The sequence below is a fragment of the Triplophysa rosa genome, linkage group LG3 (assembly GCF_024868665.1).
Source record: "Triplophysa rosa linkage group LG3, Trosa_1v2, whole genome shotgun sequence".
NCBI lineage: Eukaryota > Metazoa > Chordata > Actinopteri > Cypriniformes > Nemacheilidae > Triplophysa > Triplophysa rosa.
This window is the reverse complement of record NC_079892.1, coordinates 10,029,296-10,051,696: the sequence shown is the minus strand read 5'-3', so window position 1 is coordinate 10,051,696 and position 22,401 is coordinate 10,029,296. Positions and strand designations below refer to the sequence as shown.

The 22,401-nt window shown below is 37.0% G+C and overlaps 3 protein-coding genes across 4 annotated transcripts; 1 reads left to right on the top strand and 2 right to left on the bottom strand.

Moving 5' to 3' along the window:
* Positions 1–203: 203 nt before the first annotated feature.
* neil1 (nei-like DNA glycosylase 1) lies at positions 204–4,335 on the bottom strand. Of its 2 annotated transcripts, none has more exons than XM_057329961.1 (11): positions 4,141–4,335; positions 2,797–3,278; positions 2,503–2,622; positions 1,762–1,864; positions 1,603–1,687; positions 1,109–1,230; positions 994–1,021; positions 844–911; positions 566–758; positions 406–483; positions 204–316 (listed from the first exon to the last, which is right to left on the bottom strand). In XM_057329961.1, exons 2-11 carry the CDS (start codon positions 3,252–3,254, stop codon positions 276–278), a joined length of 1,296 nt encoding a protein of 431 aa, XP_057185944.1. In that variant the 5' UTR covers positions 3,255–3,278; positions 4,141–4,335; the 3' UTR covers positions 204–275. The 2 variants fall into 2 exon arrangements, with proteins under 2 accessions (XP_057185944.1, XP_057185945.1); XM_057329962.1 differs by lacking the exon at positions 4,141–4,335 and adding an exon at positions 3,423–3,556.
* Positions 4,336–4,427: 92 nt separating this feature from the next.
* Positions 4,428–7,211, bottom strand: commd4 (COMM domain containing 4). The gene is made up of 8 exons (XM_057329963.1): positions 6,942–7,211; positions 6,697–6,768; positions 6,527–6,592; positions 6,402–6,441; positions 5,828–5,947; positions 5,548–5,628; positions 5,258–5,434; positions 4,428–5,134 (listed from the first exon to the last, which is right to left on the bottom strand). Exons 1-8 carry the CDS (start codon positions 6,942–6,944, stop codon positions 5,094–5,096), a joined length of 600 nt encoding a protein of 199 aa, XP_057185946.1. The 5' UTR covers positions 6,945–7,211; the 3' UTR covers positions 4,428–5,093.
* A 797-nt stretch (positions 7,212–8,008) lies between these two features.
* Positions 8,009–19,312, top strand: sema7a (semaphorin 7A). Its single transcript, XM_057330311.1, has 14 exons — positions 8,009–8,228; positions 8,504–8,631; positions 9,339–9,380; positions 9,504–9,599; positions 9,744–9,846; positions 10,203–10,313; positions 10,741–10,883; positions 12,359–12,537; positions 12,935–13,043; positions 14,265–14,460; positions 14,709–14,824; positions 14,929–15,074; positions 15,383–15,438; positions 15,525–19,312. The coding sequence occupies exons 1-14, from the start codon at positions 8,099–8,101 to the stop codon at positions 15,878–15,880; spliced, it is 1,911 nt and encodes a 636-aa protein (XP_057186294.1). The 5' UTR covers positions 8,009–8,098; the 3' UTR covers positions 15,881–19,312.
* The last annotated feature ends 3,089 nt before the right edge of the window (positions 19,313–22,401 follow it).

Below are 22,401 nucleotides of genomic sequence, written 5' to 3'. Positions count from 1 at the left end.
TGTAGGTACTTGTTTCCAATATAACAGTTTGCATACAATTCAAACCCATGTGAATTGTTCATTTTGTTCAAATTGTTTCATGACTCGGTCCCACAAATAAGAAAAAAATAAGAAAAAACATGTATTTGATATTCATTCATGATAAAAAAGACTCCAATACATTTAATGCTACTAAAAATATAAGTATAAAATAACTTTTTCTTCAGTTATATTATAAACGTCTTACAGATGATAAAAAACAAGGGTGCGCTGATAAACCATTGCTTGGAATCGCATCATGTGTTACGACCTCGGCTGCTTTTCCGCTTTGGCTTTTCTAAAACAAAATCCAGAGATAGACCAAATAAACATCTTAACACAAAACAAAGAGCACTCAGTATTGAAAGGCCAAGAACAAATCAATACCTTTTGTGGTGCTTTTCCTGCAGGTGGCAGATCTATTTTTGGTTTTATTTGCTTGCTTCTTATTTTGGCCTTTAGTTCCTGTCCCCAGAGAAGGAAGCAAGAAAGTCAACATAATGAACACTAAAAGCGATTGTACAAACGGCAAAAGTGAGATTCAGACCTGCTGTGCCGCTCCTTTTGCGTGCGTTTGGTCTTTTGGTTTCTTCTGCGTCAATCGCCTTTTCATCGTTTTTCTGTCTTTTTGAGCCACGCTGTGACCTGGATGTTTTTGTTTCCTCCTTTATATTTTTGATCTCCTTTTGCTTAACAGGCTTTTTATTTGCGCCGTCGCCTGTGCGGTTCTTCTTGGCTTTCTAGTGTAAAGATGATGTTGAGGGTCAATCAATAGATTGAAGAAAGTGCTCCAGAATATTAGTAAATCTAGACAAGACCTCTCACCTTTGAATCCGTGTAATCATGATCACGCTGCTGTACTTTCCTTTTTCCTCCTTTGGGAGATTTGAAATCTAATGGAAGGATATATCTAGTTATCTGTGTGGATTACTACCAGCGGCAGGTGATTTAATGCAAAATTATTTCCAATTTTACCTTTGGGGGCCATAGGACCAGGATCACCCTAAAGCAAAGCAAGCAGTGAAACATACTTGCATCTTAAATATTATAATTCATAGTGTAGCTATAATAATCACAAACGTGTTCCTACTTTAAACCACATTGTCCGTCCGTTGCGGTCTCTTATTGATTTCATTCCATCCACACCGTAACATTGCATCCAGGCTATAATGGTTGAATAGTCTGATGTTTGGGGGTCATAACCTTTTCCACCTACAAAATAGATGATGCTTTGTAAATACAGTAAATGGATGCCGATCTGCAACAAAGCTTTTATACTGGTGTTTGCTTATTAATTTTGGCCTTTAGTTCATGTCCCCAGAGGAGGAAAGCAAGTAAAATCAAACTTGAAACACTTTAGCTGTTAGTAGTTCTGTAAGCTAAAATGGGATGAATAAAATTTAAACCATTTCCATCTAATGGACAAAATGTGTTTTCTTTGAATTTAGGACACAGAATGTATGTACATTGAATGTGCCTGCTATCGACTACACTAAACAAACTTGATTTCAGAATCAAAGATCAAATCTCAATTCAGAATCAGAATTGGGTGCAGTGTGAACACATCTTAAAAATGACACCAACCCAGTTTGACCACCTCTAATGGAACCGTGTGACACAGAGAGAGAAGATCCGGGGTCTCGGTCTCAATCTTTATTGTATCTGCGGTCTGAAACAAAGCAAAGCATTGATTCATGTCAAACTGTCTGACGATAAATCAAGACTAGAGTCAGAATAGGTCACCTCGGTAATTGCAGTTTCCGCTTTGACCTTCTTTTTATCTTCGTCTTTTAGCTCGAGTCCCTGCAGTACTGTCCTGGCATTCACGAACGGGGGGATTCGTGATCTGAAAAGAAAAAGTGTGAAACAATGAGTTCCATTTTATTATTAGACTGAAATGAAGGCAGATCATTAAAGAGGACAAAGGTTCAATGTTTTCGTGTAAAATTAAATTAAATGGCTGCAGATTGCTCACGACTGGACAATGTACTTTTATTCTCTCTGCTGAAATAAATTTGTTGTGATGGACAAGATCCTTTAAAGGGACACTTCACCCAAAAATGAAAATTCTGTCATCATTTACTCAACTTCCAAAATCGGTATCAATGTCTTTTTTCTGAGGAACACAGAGAAAGATATTTGGAAGAATGCTTGTAACCAGACAGTTCTTGGCCACCATTGACTACCATGGTAGGAAAATTTGTCTTTCTTCTGTTGAACACAAAAGAAGATATTTTGAAGAATGTAGGACAGCAAACAGTTCTGGGGCACTTTTGACTACCATGTATTTTTTCCTACTATTGTAGTCAATGGGGGGCAACATCTGTCTGGTTATAAGCATTCTTCCAAATATCTTTCTCTGTGTTCATCAAAACAAAGAAATGTATACAGATTTGGAACAACTCGAAGGTGAGTAAATGATGATTTTCATTTTTGGGTGAAGTATCCCTTTAAGCACGAGGTGGCAAATATATAAAACCGTACCTGTACAAAATTTCTGCTCGAAGATAGTTTCCAACCCCGTTGAAATACTTCTGATTTAAGAGCGCTTCACAGATGGGCCTGTCAAACGCCTTGTCAGACAGATTTGAAAGAACATTCTCTCTAAAAACAACAAAAAATGTTTAAATGTCATAAACGCACTGATTTGTACTTCAATTAGACCCTTTCACATGCTTCCCTTCAAAATCCCACAATGCAACTCTACTGAAATTCAATGCGTTTAAGAATGTTGATATGGGAAAGGGTCTTTGAGGAGCAGGTGGTCTCGTCCCTCACCTGAAGCTTTGGTATTCAAATATGATACAGGGTCCCCTGTCTGCTTGCCAGCTTCCATTTGGTTGCCAGCCTCCAAATCTGCGCGGATCCACAAAACTCAGAGCTTTGCGTGGGGTCTCATTAGTGTAGAACCGCAGGTGGGCGTGTTTCGGAAGTTCATCCACCGTGGTGAAGCGGAAAAACCCTGACATTCCAAACCGGAAAACCACATCCACGGGCTGCTGGGATTGATTTTGATCAACCTTGCTTTTTTCGTCGTCATCGTTTTTTATGGGCGTGAGCGTGAGGCGTGTCTCTTTTCCTCTGGACTGGGCTTTGATGCGATAAGCGTCGCAGCAGAACGGCACCTCGGGACATTTGCTTACATCAGATTTCTCCACAGGACCAGTAAACACAACACCCTCACATACCCTGTTGACGAACAGGCTGGCCAAATGGAGCTCAGGACCCTCTGGCATTCTTCTGTAGGAAATCACGACAGGCTGTGAAAAATAGAAACATAAGAGATGCAGATGTTGTGAATGAAGTGTTTCACATTTCAGGTAGTCAAAATGAATTTCAGTCAAAGGTAAGAAGTAAAAGTTATTGTCAAGGCATCACAAAATGTACAAGTTCTGCTTTTGCACCTTAAACAAAACTTAATCTTGACTTCATACAGAAAATCCAGTCATTTCTCAGACCTATATGGAAATAAATAATGGTTTTATTACAGTATCCATAGATTAATTATGGTATTTTGTGGTAAAAACCATAGTAACCACACATTTTCAATTTGGACATTATAGTAATTGAGTACAGGGAGTGCATTTAGGGGAAGGGGTGGAGTTTCACTTTAAAATGTTCCCAAATTCTTACATTATTTATCAGATTATTGACAAATATGTCAACTCAAATGATGTACGTCTCAAGCAACAGTCACTTAGGTACAAGGTGTCCTCGCTAAATACATACAGCAAAAAATTGCTTATTGGGAATCCCATGCACTTATTTGGGAGTACCGTTGCTTCACCGCAGTACTTTGTTGCATATGCATGCATGCGTACATACAAAAAAATCTGACTGACAACATCTCTGACATACACATCTGTTAATAACGTAGTCTGTATATAGTTTAGAGACTTTAGACAGTCTGTGATTCGTGTTAAAGCGAAATCACAAGTTATAAAAGTCTTCTGCAAGTGCTATGTAACGTTAACTACCACAGGCTTCATTAAAGCGCACGCTTGGCGTCGCTTAGCAACGTGTGCTAGCGAACAAAATATTAGCATTTTCCTGCAGCACGATTCGCAAATGTCATCGGTATTGATCATATTCGGTGACTCGAAACGTGCAAATCAGACTCACCTTTGCTCCTAAAGCTTGTTATATCATACCGGACATTGGAGCACTGTTCCCAGATGGTTATCAAACGGAAACAGGTGCATCATGGGAGATGCAGTTCATTGGCAGAGCCTTAAAATTCTTTATAGAAAGCTCTCAGCTGCCGAATTCATTCTAGACCGGGTAAAGTCTACATACAACTAATGCAATAAACAACCAAGTTAAAATGTTCACTGGGAAATAAAAAGGTAAATATTTGAAGAGCTTGGTTCCAAAATGACAACTCCGATTTTTATTGTGCATTCCAATTCATATATATCAAACTGCAGTTGGTTTGTTTTGAAAAAAAAAAAATACAGCAAACTAACACAATAAAACACAATGAGTTAACTCATTTTGGAACCAAACTCTTCATTTATAAACAACACCAAAAAAAACTGGGTACTACAGAAACTTACATCAAAATAAGACTCTTACACAATCATCGAAACAAAATCATGATGCCGTTAATTAATTTTATTGAGAAATAATACTGAGAAATAATAAAATAAAATGTTAATCTATATTATTTTGAATACTAAATGTTCTAAAATAATCATTAAGAGATTGATGAAAAACAAATGTGAATAAAATAATAAATCTGGTTGATTTAGAAAACCTCTGTTTTTAATGACATGAGTCATTGGTAGTCAAAGGCCAGACAATGCAAAATTAAGACCCTTATTTATAGACCGGAAGAGCTAAGAAAAGGTCTGTTTCATACTCATTTCCACCATGTGTGTAACCAGATGTCTCGTCACTGCTCAACAACAGATGACTAATCAAAGAGACCAAGGCCAAGCACAAACCAGACATCTGTAGATGTCCAACCCTTCTATATGTTGCAATTTAATGTTACAAAAACAGTGCATTTATACATACAAAGTCAGATTCAGTGCACATAAACATGAATATTTAAACAATTCAGCAAATGATTATCACTGCAGTGAATTCATGATAGTCTGTGCTTGTTTGAGTTCTGCAAAACAAACAAAAAACAAGAAAGTTAATCTTATTTGGTCGTAAAACAGAGATGCATTAAAAAAGATCTAATAATAGAGCATTCATATTTCATGCATAATATTAACTGAGTTCTTCTCACCTGTTAACAGTACTCTGAACTTGTCAGCTGTGATTGAGACAACAGTGGTCTCTGTTGAGTCGGTCTCTGGGTTCTGTGCCTGAAGCCTGAGCTGAACGGTGGGCTCATTGACTTTCTTTAATTCACTGGAGCTCAGGGTGTAATCCACCCTCCAGTTCACCGCTTCTAGATGACCCACTAACACACAAAGTAGATACAGGTATTACCTTCATTCACATCTAGCAATCGCAATGACACTATTTTAACGCACAAAAGTCCCTCATTTTGGGCATCTTTGGTGGAGTACTCACAGCGTAGACTGCTCTCTCTTAGCTTCTCCTGTAGAGCATTGTGCTTATCCTCATATGATTTACACAATCCTGTGGTGTGCTCTTAAAAAAAGTATAAACACTATGTTTAAACTCTTCATAGAAAGAATTAGAGACCAACCATACTATAAGCCTTTCATTATGATATTACTAAAGATGACAGGCTGTGTTGTGCAAGCATATTGGCGAGACTTGTTGTCTGGGTGGGCCTTTGGATTCATCTAAAACAGGCTTATACTTATATAAATATATGCATTCTCACCTTTGGGTAGGCCAAGTTGCTGTAGTTCACTAGAGAGAGATTCACCATCTACATCATGCTTTGCAGCACTAGACAAAATAAAACTCAGGACGCCAATACTGGCTTTGATATCTCCACTCTCTGTATCAAAACATTACAAAATTAGTTGTATGAAGGACAAAATACAACCACACACACACATACATATATATATATATGAGTAATTGTATTTAAAAGAACAAAGGTACATGACCACATGATGCAAAATGTTTGTCACCTATATCTATATTTACATAAATAAATCTATAATTTAATTTGATTGGCAGCTTTTTGTGATATTTAACTTGTAAAAAAGCAATAAAGATATTATGAATTATGTTTTTAAGCTGAAATTCAACTTTTGATATTTATGCGAGTGATGACAACACTGTTGATATCAAGAAATCACATTTTTACTAGTGAAAAGGTGATATTGTTACTAGTAGAAATTCCTTTCCTGTTATCAATAACTTGCATTTTTAGTAAAAATGTACAAGTTGACATGAAAAATACATATCCTGAGAATGAATGTATGTCAGTTTGGCTTGTCACTCACCAAATTTGGCGTCTGACGTCAGTTTTGAAACTTTGTCATACTACAAACAAATAATAAAATCGTTTTTAGTATTGTGTCTAAGTAATGCACGTCAAACATGACTCGTGTAACCAATCTTGTCTTACATCGATGCCCTCATCAAGAAGATCTTTAATGACTTGCACGCAGAGAAGTTTCATCTTGACACTAGACTGTAAAGAACAGTAAAACCGGCGACATTAATACTTCTTGCTTGCTGTTATTTGGAGAAGTCTGTCAATGCATAAACAACACACGTTTGACAAATCGCACTTACTACTCTTGCTAGGGTGCTTATTTCTGCAAGGACCCAGTCGGGACAGTCCAGATCTCCACAAAATCGGAACCGCTATAAACAAAAGTAATAAAAAGGGTTTAACTGTGTGCTTGTATTCTACAGACCTTTAATATTACAACAGATGATTAACGCTAGCTATCCACAAAACTAACAAATATGATGCGTGACGTTTAATGAAACTGAAAAAGACAGTCTGAGGCAAGAATATGAAATAAAATATTTACCATTTTGACATCTAATTGATAAAGATTAGTCAGTCGTTTGCTTTTTCCTGGACTGCGCTGTAGATTCTACGGTGCGTCGTTCAGGACAATGAAGCTATATTTTCAAAACGCCAATTTTCGCCAGGTTTGCGCAAATTGAAATAGCGCATTGAAAGTACGCCCAATGGAAACACGTCAATTTTGCATGTATCGCAAGTTCTCACCGTATTTTTTAAGGCAATACGATAAAGGCAGTTCTGCAGTTCGCAAAACTGCAATGGAAACACTTTTTGTCGTATTTACAAGTCACGTGGCGTATAAAAGTCACATGACCATTTGCGGGTATGTTTTGGCCGAACATTTAGAAAGATAGGATGTAAGGAATTTACATTAAGTAATATATTATATGATGGCACAAATGCAGGAAAACGAGTGAGTGCAGTATGGAGATGTATTAGGAACAGTGAGGTGATATGAAAATATATAAGGAAATATAGACATTTCACTTAACTCTTTCATCATGGTGGCACTATTCAGTATTCACTAAAGTTAGTTTGCAACCTGCCACAAAACGTACAAAGAAGTAACGTTACGGCCAGAATGACGTATCGCGAGAAGAATCAAAATACACTTTAAAATCGCATAACATCATTTAATGGAATCGCCCTAAGACACAATAAGACGAGGCTGATGTGTTCACACCTAACCTACTGCTTCCTACACGGTCTGAGTGTGCTGGAAATATATTTTTAAAAACTCGTGTCATAGGAAGTCAAGCAAAAAATCTAATATAGAATGCACTATATGTATTAATATAGGCGTAATTACTACACATAATGTTTCTGCATCGATTTAAATGCAATAATGTGCAATAATATTACAGTACAAATGCATAATTATTATTGTATGCATTTATACAATTTACGAAAAAATGGTTTGAAGCAGCAGTGCACCATGCCATGGATACAACTGCATGCATCCTTCAAACCCGCTTGTACTCTGTAGGTGAAGGGGTAGCTACCCTCTATGCAGACCTAAGGTCTAAATGGGTACCTCCAAAAAGGGGCGGTCTGAATGGCGGGGTTGGACGCATTGTGCCGTCTGACAAATCCACGCTTGGTTTTGAATTCCTAGCTTGAATACCTTCAGCATCTCGGAACAGAGACAGGCTCTGGATCATGCTCCTGAAACGGCGTTTATCTGTCGGTATTAAACGACATTTGACGTCTCGATGGTTTATTTATGGACTGTGGGTTCAACATGTTTTTTCTGAAGATGCTTCTAAACCTAGATTAACACTACAACAAGGTAAGAATGAAGCGAAGCCACTGCAGCACAGTATATTGCTTATGTAAATGATAATTTCCTTAGAGTATATATTGTATTAATGTATACTTAACAGTTTTAAATAATACATAAAATAGTATATAGTAAAATAAACTATTTGTTATGTCTATGAGAGATGCCATATATAATAGCCTATATTATTCAGCATATGGAAAGCGTGTCTTATTTATCTTATGTAGCATTTCAGTCAGTCGTATTTATTTGTTTGATCTTATTTAGCCTTTATTTCTCCACAGATGATGCTCTACTATACAATAGAAACTATAGCCATACAGTCTTGTTTCATGAACAAGGATCCAATATTCTGCTTGTGGGAGGTTTAAACTCTGTGCTCAAGGTTGATTTTGAAAATGGTGAAAATGAGGTAATTTCTAATGAGGGTGCTTTAGTACATTTTTTTACAATACGTGAAATCCTTCCTACATTTGGATTGGGTTTATAAAATTCAATGCAAAATGATTTAGAGTTGGCATGTACAGCATACTAATCTGGCAAATAAGTAGGCTAACAGAGATTTTGAAACACTATCATTTAAAACCTTTTAACCCACATGCCATTTAAGTTCAATTATAGATGTGGACTGATCTCAGTAGCCTAAACTATTATTGATGCACAGTTTGCGCACAGACATCGGCATATATACATGTAGCTGACCCTGAAGTTTCAACAAAGTATAAAATGTGTCTGTTTAAACAGTGGATGGAAATATAAACAGAACAATTGGGCATAAGAGGAACTCATTATTTATTTAATCAGCAGGTGCAGAAAACTGTTGCTACAGTTGCAATGAATTATTTAGACTGTTCAGGGAGAAAACAGTCTTTATTGTCCTTTATATCAAAAACCTGTGACTGGTATAAGTTTTGTTTTTTAAAAGGAAATAAAATATTGGTTATAACTTCAATCGTTTTCATCAGTTGTGGTTATTATAAAAGACAACGTGGACATAAATATATTCAATAGCTTCTTTAACCAAAACCATACAAAGCTAACAGCATCTAGGATTGTGGTGTTTTGTAAGCTATAAGAGTTTTATAAGTCTTATTTATTGATTGATTTCTTTTTTTTTAGAGCTTCACCCTGAATCCAAAATTGCAACCATTTTGTGATGAGGTAAATCCATTAGAGTATTAAAATCATGAGGGTATTTTGATTTTGGTAAGGGAAAGGTTGAGAATGTAAATAAATGTACATTTTAATCCTTATGTCTTGACTATTATTCCTCCGTCCTTACAGAAGTCTTGTGAGAAAGTTGTGACAGTAATTGAGCGATTTCAGAATAGCACATTTGTATGTGGAACAAACGGAGAAAACCCGATGTGTTGGACACTGGTAAGCCAAAATAGCATTTCTTTGTCGCTGTATATATTAAGAACTGCACAGTGTCTGCCATATGAGACATACTTGTGGTATACTTTTTTTAGCACAGTGGCAGCTACTTTTTTCTGTATGAATTGGTTTTCTTTTCTTCCACAGTTTTCCGAAAAAAGCAATAATTCCACTGAGGTTATAGAGTATGGAGATGGCACTGGAATCTCACCTCACACGTGTACACAAAACTCCTTATGCCTGACCGCAGGTACCGTATCCAATCAGTTTAATGCATTAATCTGCTAATAGACTTTGGGGCGGTTTCCCGGACAGGGATTAGTTTATGCCAAGACTAGGCCTTTGTTAAATTAGGATATTGAAGTCGTTTTTAAAAACATACTTGACAAAAGAGCATGGTGTGCATCTTGAGACAAAACAATTGCACTGATATATTTTAAGATATGCCAGTGCAAATTGTTTCCGATCAAGACACCGCTTACATTTAAGTTAGTCTGAGACTAGTCTTAAACCCTGTCCGGGAAACCAACCCTTTGTGAATGATCTGTAAGATTATCGTCTTTTCTACTTTTAAACCTAAGCTTCAATTCATTATAATGTGTTTAGATGGAGATCTATATGCTGCAGCTCCTCTGTATAGTGATGGGGCTCTTCTCCAGTTTCGTAGACGGGCTGGAAATCGAATCAGTTTATGGATGCACGATCAGTGGCTCTCAGGTTTGCAGAAACACGTGCATCATTGTTTTTCTTTTGGCTTGGTTGTTTTTTAAGATATGAAACATTTATATCAATTTATAGAAGGATGGTTTTTGGGTCTGTGTTATGGCATCTACCACAGTAGCAGGGATTCAGGGGCTATTTAAGTTTTTCTTTCACACATACACACACACATAGCACTTGCTTGGCTAAACCACAGCAATGTGATGAATAAGCATGAATGTCAAGAACCTTGAGGAGTATCACTGACTTTGCAACTGCTGAGCAGACAGAACAGCATTTTGTCGCTGCAGCAACAAAATACAACTAATTGTCATTGTTCCCCTCAGAGCCAAGGCCTCCTACGTGATTCTAGAAAATTTGAGGTTTAACAATAATATTCAACTCTCTTTGAATGTTCAAATTCTTGATGGGACTTTCCATACAGAACCCACCTTCATCTCCAGTTTTTTGGCCGAGCGCAAAGACGATCCCACGAACGAGAAGATTTATGTCTTATTTCGTGAGAAAAACTCAGACACCAGTCCAGAAGCGGATCCGTGGATATCCAGGGTGGCCAGAGTGTGTAAGGTATATCTTCAATTATTAAACATAATAGTTCACTCAATAATATAAGTTCTTGCATTATTTGCTCTCCGTGGCACAAAAAATCTGAATTCTCTTCCTTATACGGATAAATGACAAAAAGCGTCATCAGCTTTAGGTAGTTAATAATACAACTCAGGCTTTATTCCACGTTGCCTGAGGATAAAGGCAATACCGCTTAGGGAAGTCGTGCCACTCGGCGGCCATGTTTGCAACGCGCCTCTGGGCAGCTATTACGTCATTCAAACAAGGTGTGAATAGAGAATACTGATATTTCTACAATCGCCGGATGAAATCCCAATTAAAAACAACATTTAAAAATGACATTGCGTTTGTTTCCTATGATCAAATTGCGCTTAAAAAACATTCTTTTTTATGTTGCTTTGGATACTACGCATGCGCAAAGCTTCGCTAGGGCGGCCATATTGAGCGTTGCGTCCCTCCCCATTCATTTCAATGGCAGTGACGTATCTTGTTATTATTAATATCTTTTATAAAGGTAAGTTGCAGGCCACTGTTGTTTTCCCCACAACTCCCAAATCTAATTTCATGGTTATGAGACATGTGAGAGCCAGTAGGGTTTGGCATCATTGACTTTGGCGTCAAACCTGGTCTTTCTGGCTGCTTAAACTACATAGAAGATTTATTTTTAGTAAAAGTATACTTGGAAAATGAAATGAGAACCATATTTGAGAGGGAATTTACTTTGTAGTAAAATCAACTAATGTACATACAGCCACAAAAAAATGAATAGAATTTGGAGAAACAGATCAAAATAACAGAAAAGATGCTCTGTGTTTTTCAGACCTCAAATACTGCAAAAACAAGTTCATATTGACTTTTTAAGCAACATTAATACATTAATATTTGTAAGTGTATTTTTATGTGATAACATCGATGTGTCTTGTCATGCTGTCAGTATTTAACATTGCTGTTGGGTGACTTTATGTCACTCTGAGGTTTTGATTTTGTTGAAATTCAACAAACACTGGACTGGAATGACCACAATACATCTAGAAATGACGATTTAATGAAAATTTGGTCTCTTAATTTTCTCTGTGGCTGTATTTGCACATTATTATTGAAAGGTGACCTACAAAAACGAATAAAGCACGCTTTTTCTTCCTACACGTTCAAGGGAGGATGAATAGACTGTTATTTTCCATTACTTTTACAATTCAATGGCAGATGTGTGAGTTCATTGTAAACTCATTTTCATTTCCAACTTAACATTGTGTGATTCGTTCTCATGTCATAAACAGGGTGTGTTTATCCTCTGTTAGACTGGACTTCTTAGTAATTGTTATGAAAGCAAACAAGGAATAAAGAGCATTCCAAGACTCCCTATGACGGCCACTGATGCTTGCTGTGTAACTTTGTGTGGATGATCTTTGGTAACCCTGTGCTGAACAGGTGTGGCAATAATAAGCATCTGTTAAAATATAAATCACACCCTGCAGGTTGATGAAGGTGGTCCCAAGCAGTACCTCCAGAACATTTGGACATCCTTCCTCAAGGCAAGGCTTATATGCGGGATTGCCGGAGAATCGCTGTACTTCAACCGTCTGCAGGATATTTTTCTTGTGCATGCTGAGAACTGGACAGACTCGAGGGTGTACGCACTCTTCTCCAGCAGCTGGTAAAGAGTTACTTCGTGCTACTGTCTGTGGAGCTTCCTTATTATGGTATTACAGAAATCCAGTTTCTGAAAAGGAACCATGTTTGGAAGAGGATGTTTTGAGATAAGCATAAGAATAGCATCTCTATCAAGGGAGCATTTCCTATCTGTGACTAACTGTTTTCCAGAACTTGCTTTAAGTATTTATTTTCATTGCATACACTCCCGTCTATATGTTTTTCAGATATAGACAGTTTCAGTGGCAACAACATAAACGAACGTTATGTGGCCCAAACTTATAAATGATATTCTTCTAGTTACTTTCTTACAGTTGTTTCACAGTTATTTTTGCAACTGTTACAATAATCTAGATTTACAAAACGAATGTGCGCTAACATCTTTTTTAATCTTGTCATAGGAACTCTACCGCTGTCTGCATATATTCCTTGAAAGAACTTGATGCCATCTTTGAGAATTCTGTCTTCAAAGATTATGATGGGAAAATTCCCACCACAAGACCTGGAACGGTAAGCAACAAAGTCTACGTATGTTTCCAAAAATTTCCATAAAAATTCTTATCAAAATATTCGCACCCACAAATTTGCCTTCTTCAGTCGGTTAAAACATTTACTGAATTAGACTAAATAAAGGAACAGGAGAGAATAGGAATAGAATAAAAATGAAACTTCATGAATGATAGAATAAATAATGGTGATTAATACAATAGCCTTTAAAACATCAATAATTACACTAAATATGACATGTAAATCAATGTTATTTACACATTAAATGCTTATGATTTGGTAATGAAACATTCAAATAAGTGACTCCCCACTGGATGTGTTGTTTTCTTAAAGGGATACTCCACCCAAAAAATGAAAACTCACAAAGGAAGATATTTGGAAAATATTAGCAACTGACATTTCTGGGACATTATTGACTACCATAGTAGGACAAATTAAAATGGTAGTCAAACGTGCCCTAGAAAAGTTTGCTTTCCTAAATTCTTCAAAATATCTAATTTTGTCTTCAACAGAACAACATGATACAATAATCTTTTCTACTTTGGTAGTCAATGATGTCCCAGAAATGTCAGTTGATAACATTCTTCCAAATATCTTCATCAGAACAAAGATATGTATACAGATTTGGAACAACACAAGGGTAAATAATGACATAATTTTCATCTTTGGGTGGAGTATCCCTTTAAGGTCAGACTCACTTTCCTTAGAATTTCAGGAACTCAACACAGACCCAAAATAAACTGAAAACAAAGAACGATTCAGTATCCCCAGACTGCACATCTGGCTCTCTGTTACAACTGTGGGCTGCAGATGTATTTACCTCTAGTTCACATATTGGTCAACCACAGTTACACATGTCTGACATCCATGAAAGCAGTAAAAAGTATCTTGTCGAGTAGTATCTTTGGTAATGTTTCACACTCTGTGTAAACTCTGATTCAAACGAACCTATACTATTAAATTCATACAGTATGTTTTCTAACATTTCATAATGTTTGTGCCCAACAACTTCCTCGATGATTTTTACCCTTGACCCAAAGGTGAATTGCTTCTTATAGCATTGTTGGTGAACCGTAACTACTGTTTCCCACAATAGTGCTATTATACTTGAGGAAATGAGGGGTCATTTCTTGTCTTTTGTCTTCCAACGCTGGAAGGATTGAATTGTCAGACCTCAAACAATACCAGCTTTCTCTCAGGTTTAACTCCATTTTAATTTTCTAGTGTGTGAAAAACAGCAAGTCCATTCCCACCGCTACTCTCAATATCATTAAAGACTACCCAGAGATGCAGGACTGGATTCATCCTATCCATAAAGACACGCCGTTCTTCATGAGCAAAACCAACTATACCAAGATAGCAGTCGACAAAGTCCAAGCTTCAAATGGACTTGTGTATAACGTGCTGCTGTTGGCCAAAGGTACCTTTCCATGAGGAAAATCTGTGTATGAAGTTGAAGTTCGCCATGGGACTTCCTTCATACCAAAGAGATTAAAATCTTGCAACACTTCCTTCCCACATTACCTGTTTTTGTTCTCTTGTATAATTCACTTCAACACCTCTTGTTCTCTTGTACCTTCGCAAAATGGCTTTCTATTTTATCCGTGAAACCATTATTGATTGTAACTACAGGCTTTAACTTGAGCTGATCACATTTATTATTCTTAGACAATGGCATGATCCTCAAAGTCCTCGAGAATGACACGAAAGCCTTCATCATCTCCGAAACACGGCTGTACAATGGCTCATCACCCGTGCAGGCTATGAAACTGGACTCTGAAACGGTAATCAACAGCTTTGACAATAATGATGATAAGAATTTTAGAAATCCCAGTGTTTTTTCGGAATTGAAGATAATATTACTTGTTATTCTTGGATGTGTCTCCAGAGCAAGCTTTTTGTAGGATATCCTGGTCAGATTTCTGTGTTAGACCTTCAGAGATGTCAGCACTACAACACATCCTGTGAGGATTGTGTTCTGTCCCGGGATCCCTACTGCGCTTGGACTGAACACGGATGCACAGCACAAACGAAGTATGATTATACACACATGAATTTAAGTCGTAATGCACTTTTGGGACACAATTCATACCTTAAAAGTCCTCTTTTCCATAAAATGAGTTATTTTAGGACTGTAATATCATTTTTGGTGTGGGTGCAGACCAGAAAGCAACCACCCTAGCAACCATATAGCAACATACTAAGAACCTCTTAGCAACCAAAAGCCAACCACCCACAAGACTCTAGCGTGATGGTGGTGATTTTTTTCCAACAGCAAGAAGCAAGAAACACATGTTCTATGTCAAAACTAAGACCTTCGATATTTTCATATTTCGTTACAGAGGAGGAATACAAAACATTGCTGATGGAAACACATATTTATGTGATCAGAAACAAGGTATGTTATTTTTGATCATGTACAGCACCATTGATTACCTTGTTTAATACAGAGAAAAAAAACTATCTTTAATAAATGTTTTGTAGAAAGACGATCCAAACAAGACTTACAACTATCATATGTCCCATCCGTTCGACATTCTGTGCCCACCGAGGTTCCTTTTTACCTCTCCTGCCCTGTCGATTCCCACCATGCAACTTACAGATGGAAACACGGAAACAAGAGCACCACATGCCAGCCGACCCAATCTGAATGTCTCCTTCTCATTCCATCAATGACATCAGACGATTACGGCAGTTACAAGTGCATTTCCCGCGAGCACGATTACACCAGAATCGTGAAGGAATATTACCTCCTCGACCCTAAGCGTGTTGCTGACGGTGCTTTCAATCTTAAATGCGCAATGGTCCCATTGGTCACGGTTGCCTTTTATCTTTGCTAGCTTTAAGGTCAATGCAGTTTTACAAATGTCAGCGCCTTCTCAAGCATTTCCAGTTGCCTGTAAGCTAAAATGATTGTTAAACACGCATTGCTTGACGCAAACGGTTATCGTGTTAAAACTGGCCTTTACTAAGCGTTGGCTTGTGGTTTATGTGGAAATAAATATGCAAGGTGAGTCACAGGAGCAATGAAGCATCAAGTCCACGTGATAAGTCAGCGATTCTATTTATCCGATTGAACGACTTCTACAAATGAGAAAAAATGTAGGGCGGGACTTGTTTTCGTCCATAGAGAACTGATTGGATAGCTGTTAATTGCTAATCGTTGAGATCTTTTCCCAGGCAGAAAAGAATCTCCGAAAGCCCCGCCCCTGAGCCATTACATGTGACAGGAAGTGAAGAGGGGTCGTTTTTAAAGATTATGAGGGCACATAAATAAAAAAATTATAATGAAGTGCACAAATAAAACTATATTCTATAAAAAATGAGAGCTTTCAATTTCACTGTGACTTTAAAGCTATATTTTGGTCAGCAGGCTAACGCTAATATTCGCCATAACAGAGCGATTGCGAGTGATTTTATGTAGCGGTTCAGTGCACAACGGATAGTAAATAGGTAAAGAAAAGGCAATGCGTGTCCTAAGAACCCTTTTTTCATGTGGAACTGCTTTTTCACAACATGGATGCCTCTAACTAATCCCTCAACTATTTCACACAGCAATGCTAAAACTAGCAACGACGTGACGGGCTGTTTCTGAAAAGTTAGTGGAGTAACAAAGACATGTGATAGAGAGTCCGAAAAAATTAGACGGTGCGACTGAACGTATGTTATTACCTTAATCGGCCGTGACATCGGTTACAAATATAACAATCAAAATCCATTCCAATTTAAAGTGTTCGCACATTTAATGTGTGAAACTGTGTCACTCAGGGGTTAAAATAAACATAATGTTATGTCCGTATGTGTAGAAGCTGATGTAGTTATTTTTATAGTTATCTGTATAGTTAGCGTTCTTGGTGGGATTAGGTTACTATGACCAAATGATAAACAGTGATGTGTCCCAGGGTTCCGATTAAATATCGGCATTTCTGAAAAGGCGAGTTAAAGGTCCAGTGTCGGCAAAGAAGTGAAAATGGCACGACATCTTAGTCCTGTGAGAGGCACCGTGGTGAAAGGGAGGGGGGAGTGAGCTGTTGGTTGCAGTTTGCAACCTCACCGCTAGATGCCGCTAAATTTCATACACCTGTAAGGAAAACAACTAATTGTTGTAAACAGTTCGACACAGAGGTCAATTAGGACTTCTACTAGAAATAAACATCACAAAGACATGTTAGGCATTACGAAAATAAACCATGGTTTAAAAAAAACATGGCTACTGTGGTAAAATCAGGGTCACCACAAAATAACCATGGTTTTTAAAAACCATAGTCAAAGCATGGTTACTTCAGTAATCAATGCACCAAAAAACATGGTTACTACACTTTTACCACAAAATAAAAACGTGGCTAATTTTCGTAAAGGAGCACTTCTACACCTTAAAGCACTTTAACTCACAGTATGTTCAGCCAGGTCCGTTTTAGAAGGACTTAATGTAATTATAGCAGTTAAGAGCTGAAATCTATCATGTGTTACCAAAGGGAGTGTGTACTTGCTGGTAAACAGCAATTTCCTCCCATCTGGATAATTTGTAAGATTGTTTTGCTTTGAGCTGTATGGCTATCTGGCTATTATTTCTCTATTTTGTCATTTTTTCCACTGTTTTCAGCACTAAGTTTCTCTTTAGGAATGGGTAAAGGTTGTGAGGATATTGTTTTCAGCAGAAATTATTGGGCGTTGTTGTATCCATGAAGGAAGCAAATCTGAGGTCTGACCATGTTGAAGGACATATTGGCAAGAGCAGAGGGGATTCTGGGTGTGGTGGTTAACATGACGGGCTTTATGGTGTGGTCTTTGTAAAGAACAGTGGTTGCATTTGCTAGAATGTAAAAATGATGAATTTAGGGATAGTGTTTCGGTAGTATTTGGCTAAGTCGCACCAAGGATATGATATGAGTTCAATTCCGAGGCTGTGTATCATCGGCTAAATGTACACCTTAAATGCAGCATAAGTTGTTTCGCTTGCCAATGCAAGCGAAATGCATTAAGGATATTTACTCTAAGCTGACTGTACAGTACTTTGGCCTGACTTGCATGGTTGCAAGCACTTATTTCTCGTGATATATATATATAATTAGTTGTAATTGAAGTACAGTCAGCTTTACTGTACATGAGCCCTTAAGGGGTTTATTCTGTGAAAATGTGCATGAGAATGCTGACTGTACATTATTCTGAGTATTACACAGTGACTTGGCAAATGACGACAAAATTGAAATTCAATGGAACTATTATTAGGCAACATTGAAGTAAGCATGGAGTGATGTAAGAGACATGAAACCAATCCAGTTATGCAGACTATTTCAAGAGGTGAAATCAATACAAAAAATACAAAAACAACCACAGAACATCATGATTGCCAGTCAAAATCAAATGAGCTGTGTAATAAACAGAAATGTGTGGCAAGTTCATTTTTATGCATTCGCATGAGTTTGTGTTAAAATAATGATATATATTTGTTGGGGACATATGCACCTTATGTTAATGTACTTTGTTATTTTTCATTATTGTCCTGGTTTTCTAAATGACTTTCAGTCAGTATTACACATATTATACAACGTGATTGTATAATATATAAAATGACACACAGGGCTGTACTTAATCTTTCAGCTTGTACACTTATGTAATGGCCTAATTCATGAATTATTGACAGGGACTCAGATATACATACTGTTCTGTTGAAATGTATTTCTATAATTTATCTTTTAAGGGCTAAGACTTTGAGTCACACATATTATCATATTCATGCTCTATATATTTTTCTTTGTTAGATTTGATTCATGCTTGTAATTAAAGAGACAGTTCACCCAAAATGAAAACTCTGTCACTATACTCACCCTCAAGTTGTTCCGAACCTGTATTCATTTCTTTGTTCTGAACACAAAAGAAGATATTTTGAAGAATGTGTGAAACCAAACAGTTCTGGTGCACCATTGATTGTAGTTTTTACCCTACTCTGGAAGTCAGTGCCCAGAACTGTTTGGTTACAAACATTCTTTCAAATATCTTTCTTTGTGCTCAGCAGAACACAAACTTCATACAGGTTTGGAACAACTTGAGGGTGAGTAAATGATGACAGAATTTTCATTTTTGGCTGAACTGTTCCTTTAACATTTTACGGTCATTTGTACTATTGTATCTCCTATCTCCTACCATAATGTGAAACCGTTTAGTCCTGCAATATTTTATTAATGTTACATTATTTTTCCTGTGTGGTATTTCTCAACTGTTCTTTATTTATGTGAAATGGTTTATTTTAAAGCTAATAAAATTATATTTTTTATCACTTAATGTCTCGGAATTCTGCAGTATATAATACCTGAACATCCTGAACAGGGAGACTTTACGAAAATAACCTCGAAAGTTCTAAAAATGTTTTAAGAAAACACAAAGAGGTGCAGTTCCTGTTATAAAACTCAGAATGAAACTTGAAAAGGAGAAAGTGTATATAAAGTCCACCTTCCGATTAGATCTTAAAAGTCCTACAGACCACCTGCACTCTAAAACGTTCAACTTAAAAACCTACCAAACATTTTTGCTTTTAAATTCATGTCACATTTTGTTTATATAAAGGACATTCTACCAGAAACGTACATTATCTGTCCTTGAACTGTTACAGGGAATATTTCATCCAAATGTTGTCTAAAACTGACTCATGTTTTTCTGAGCTGTTCTGTAAAGGAATATGCCATTCATTAGGTTCTCAGATGTTTATTTATTTATTAAAAGCACTTTTGAAAATCACAAATCCTGTCCTTGTCCTCAGCCAAATTGCACCAACAGCTTTCATAGTTTTGTTTTGCTAAAAAATGTTTGTAACAAAGTTCGAAGTAAACGGGAATAAGGAGGCGGGAACCGGCGAACGATAACAAACTTTTAATCAAATAAACAAACAACAAAACGAAAGTAAAGGGCCGACAGCTCCCTCACGGTCGACTGTCGGCCACACAAACATAATAAGGCCTGGTTCTCTCTCGTCCTTCACTGCTGTCGCTCCTCCTTTTATTCTTCCGGAGCTCCTCCGTGAGAGATGTGAGACCGGTGCCTCGCGCCATTCCATCACGGCCCTCCCTCGTCCCGCTCTGCTTGTCACACTGTTATTTAGAAAAAAATCAATAGCAAGTTTAAGTTGTTATCATTCATGTCAATCGATAAAAAACATGAAATTATACATAAATTCTACAAATAAATACTATTTTACAATTGTCCCCATGTTTTTGGTCAGTCCTGTCACCTTTACATACAATTCAACATAAAATGTGTGCAATACGCCTTTGGTTTGACTCAGAGGAAATGACATCCTTTGACTGAGGTGAAGCTGACACTGATCAAGGGTGAGTTTTGTCATCGAATTGTATGATTTTAAGCTTGTTTTTGTAAATCGTTATTTTTCAGGAGGACGAGCTAAAGTGTCAGGCCCTGTCACGGTAAATTTACATTTCTGGTAGAATGTCCCATAATTGTATGCTTGTTGACTTTTGACATATAGTTTGGGTTTATTTTGGGGGTTATTTTCGAGAGGAGGCACGTGGAGGAAAAAGGGCAGGAGGACCTGGAAAGGACCGTGAGCCGGTATTCTATAACTTTGGTCGCCCAAAGCACTGTTTTGGAGCTCTGTCCACTTGACCCCAGGCTTCAACTTGGTTTGTAACTTTAATTATAAAACGGTCAGTTCTGGTCCTTGATTCTGATTGGCTGAGCGGAGTTCTAAGCCGTTATAAAATACCCCAGTATGTAACGGCTGACCGCCGTTACATATAGCCTAAATATCATTTTATTTACTTTATTTTATGAAACCTTGCTAAGCATATGGAATAACCGTTTTATAAAAGCTTCTTGGGGCTTATTGCTTTAATGTACTTTAAAAAATAAATCATTAAACACACTAAGGATTCCACTAAACAAACAATAATTAAAGTATTGCAAACGGTTATTTATCTTAAACCCATAATTACTGTAAATACCACAAAAAAAAAAGAATACTAGACCACTGGAATTATTGTCATGGTTGTGGCCATAACTCATTTTATGTGGAAAACGGGATTGGTCCATATGATGTTGACATAACAATTGTCCAGACTGTATTGTTCTTTGTGGTTGTGTTATTTTTTTTATTAAAGGTTTTATACATATTTTCCATGACCGCAATGTTTTATTTTGATCGCTAACAGTTCTGCCTTCATACCCTTACGTACTCTTACATGATCTTTCTGTTTGACACATAAACTGTAAATAGTCATTCAAAGTTTTTCCTTAGAAAAATGGTTAAAAATGGTCATGCACTTTGTTTTAGTATGACCCACCATGAGTGACTAAAATCATGGTTCTTGACAGCTGCTCCACTTTTTTTAACTTACAAATTGAGAAACCGATACTGTAGGTCAAAGATAGACCAAAAGGAAGTAGGCTACTAAGGGTTTTACTAAGGTGTCATACATGCTTTAAAGTCACCATGCACTAGTCCACATAATGGATAATTGGCTTAAGTATATTTAGCAACCCTGTCCTAAATGCTTCTCTTATTGGATACATCCAGCTGACTTCTTTCAGTGTCAGATAAAGGGTTAAATGAGCTGTGTGTTGATTTTTGGAGGATCTATTGACAGAAATGCAATATAATATACATAACTATGTGTTCAGAGGTGTATAAAGACCTTACATAATGAAGCGTTATGTTTTTATTACATTAGAATGAGCTATTTCTATCTACATACACCTCGGGTCCTTACATAGAATTGTTGTTGCCCTAAACAGACAAACTACTCTACAGAGCGTGTTTCGTAAATTCGGCAAAGAAGCGAAAACGTGACGACATTTTAGTTCTGTGTCAGCCACCGTATAGTGATTCGACAGCAACTCACCGACTTGCAATTTGCAGCCTCGCCGCTAGATGCCGCTAAATTTCACACACTGGACAATTAAGGTATGTGCTTACTGCCTAAAGTGAAACCTACCTCGAGAAATATTCACTGGAGTAAAGTCTGTCAATAAAAACTATCCCTATTCAGTATCATTTCGTAACAGAAGACAAAGATTTTATCAGACATAAAATAAACTCTTCCAAACATGTAGGGGCGGTTTCCCAGACAGGGTTTAAGCCTAGTCTCAGACTAATTTAAATGTGAGAGATGCCTTGATCGAAAACAACTTGCACTGACATATCTTAAAATATATCACTGTGATTGTTTTGTCTCAAGATGCACACAGTAATATTTTTTTGTAAAGTATGTTTTTTAAAACAACTTAATTATCCTAATTTAACTAAGGCCTAGTCCTGGTTTAAACTAATCCTTGTCTGGGAAACCGCCCGTAATGTTTAAGGGTGAATAAATCAGTTTAAAGACTTGAAGACTATAATTCATAGTCAAGT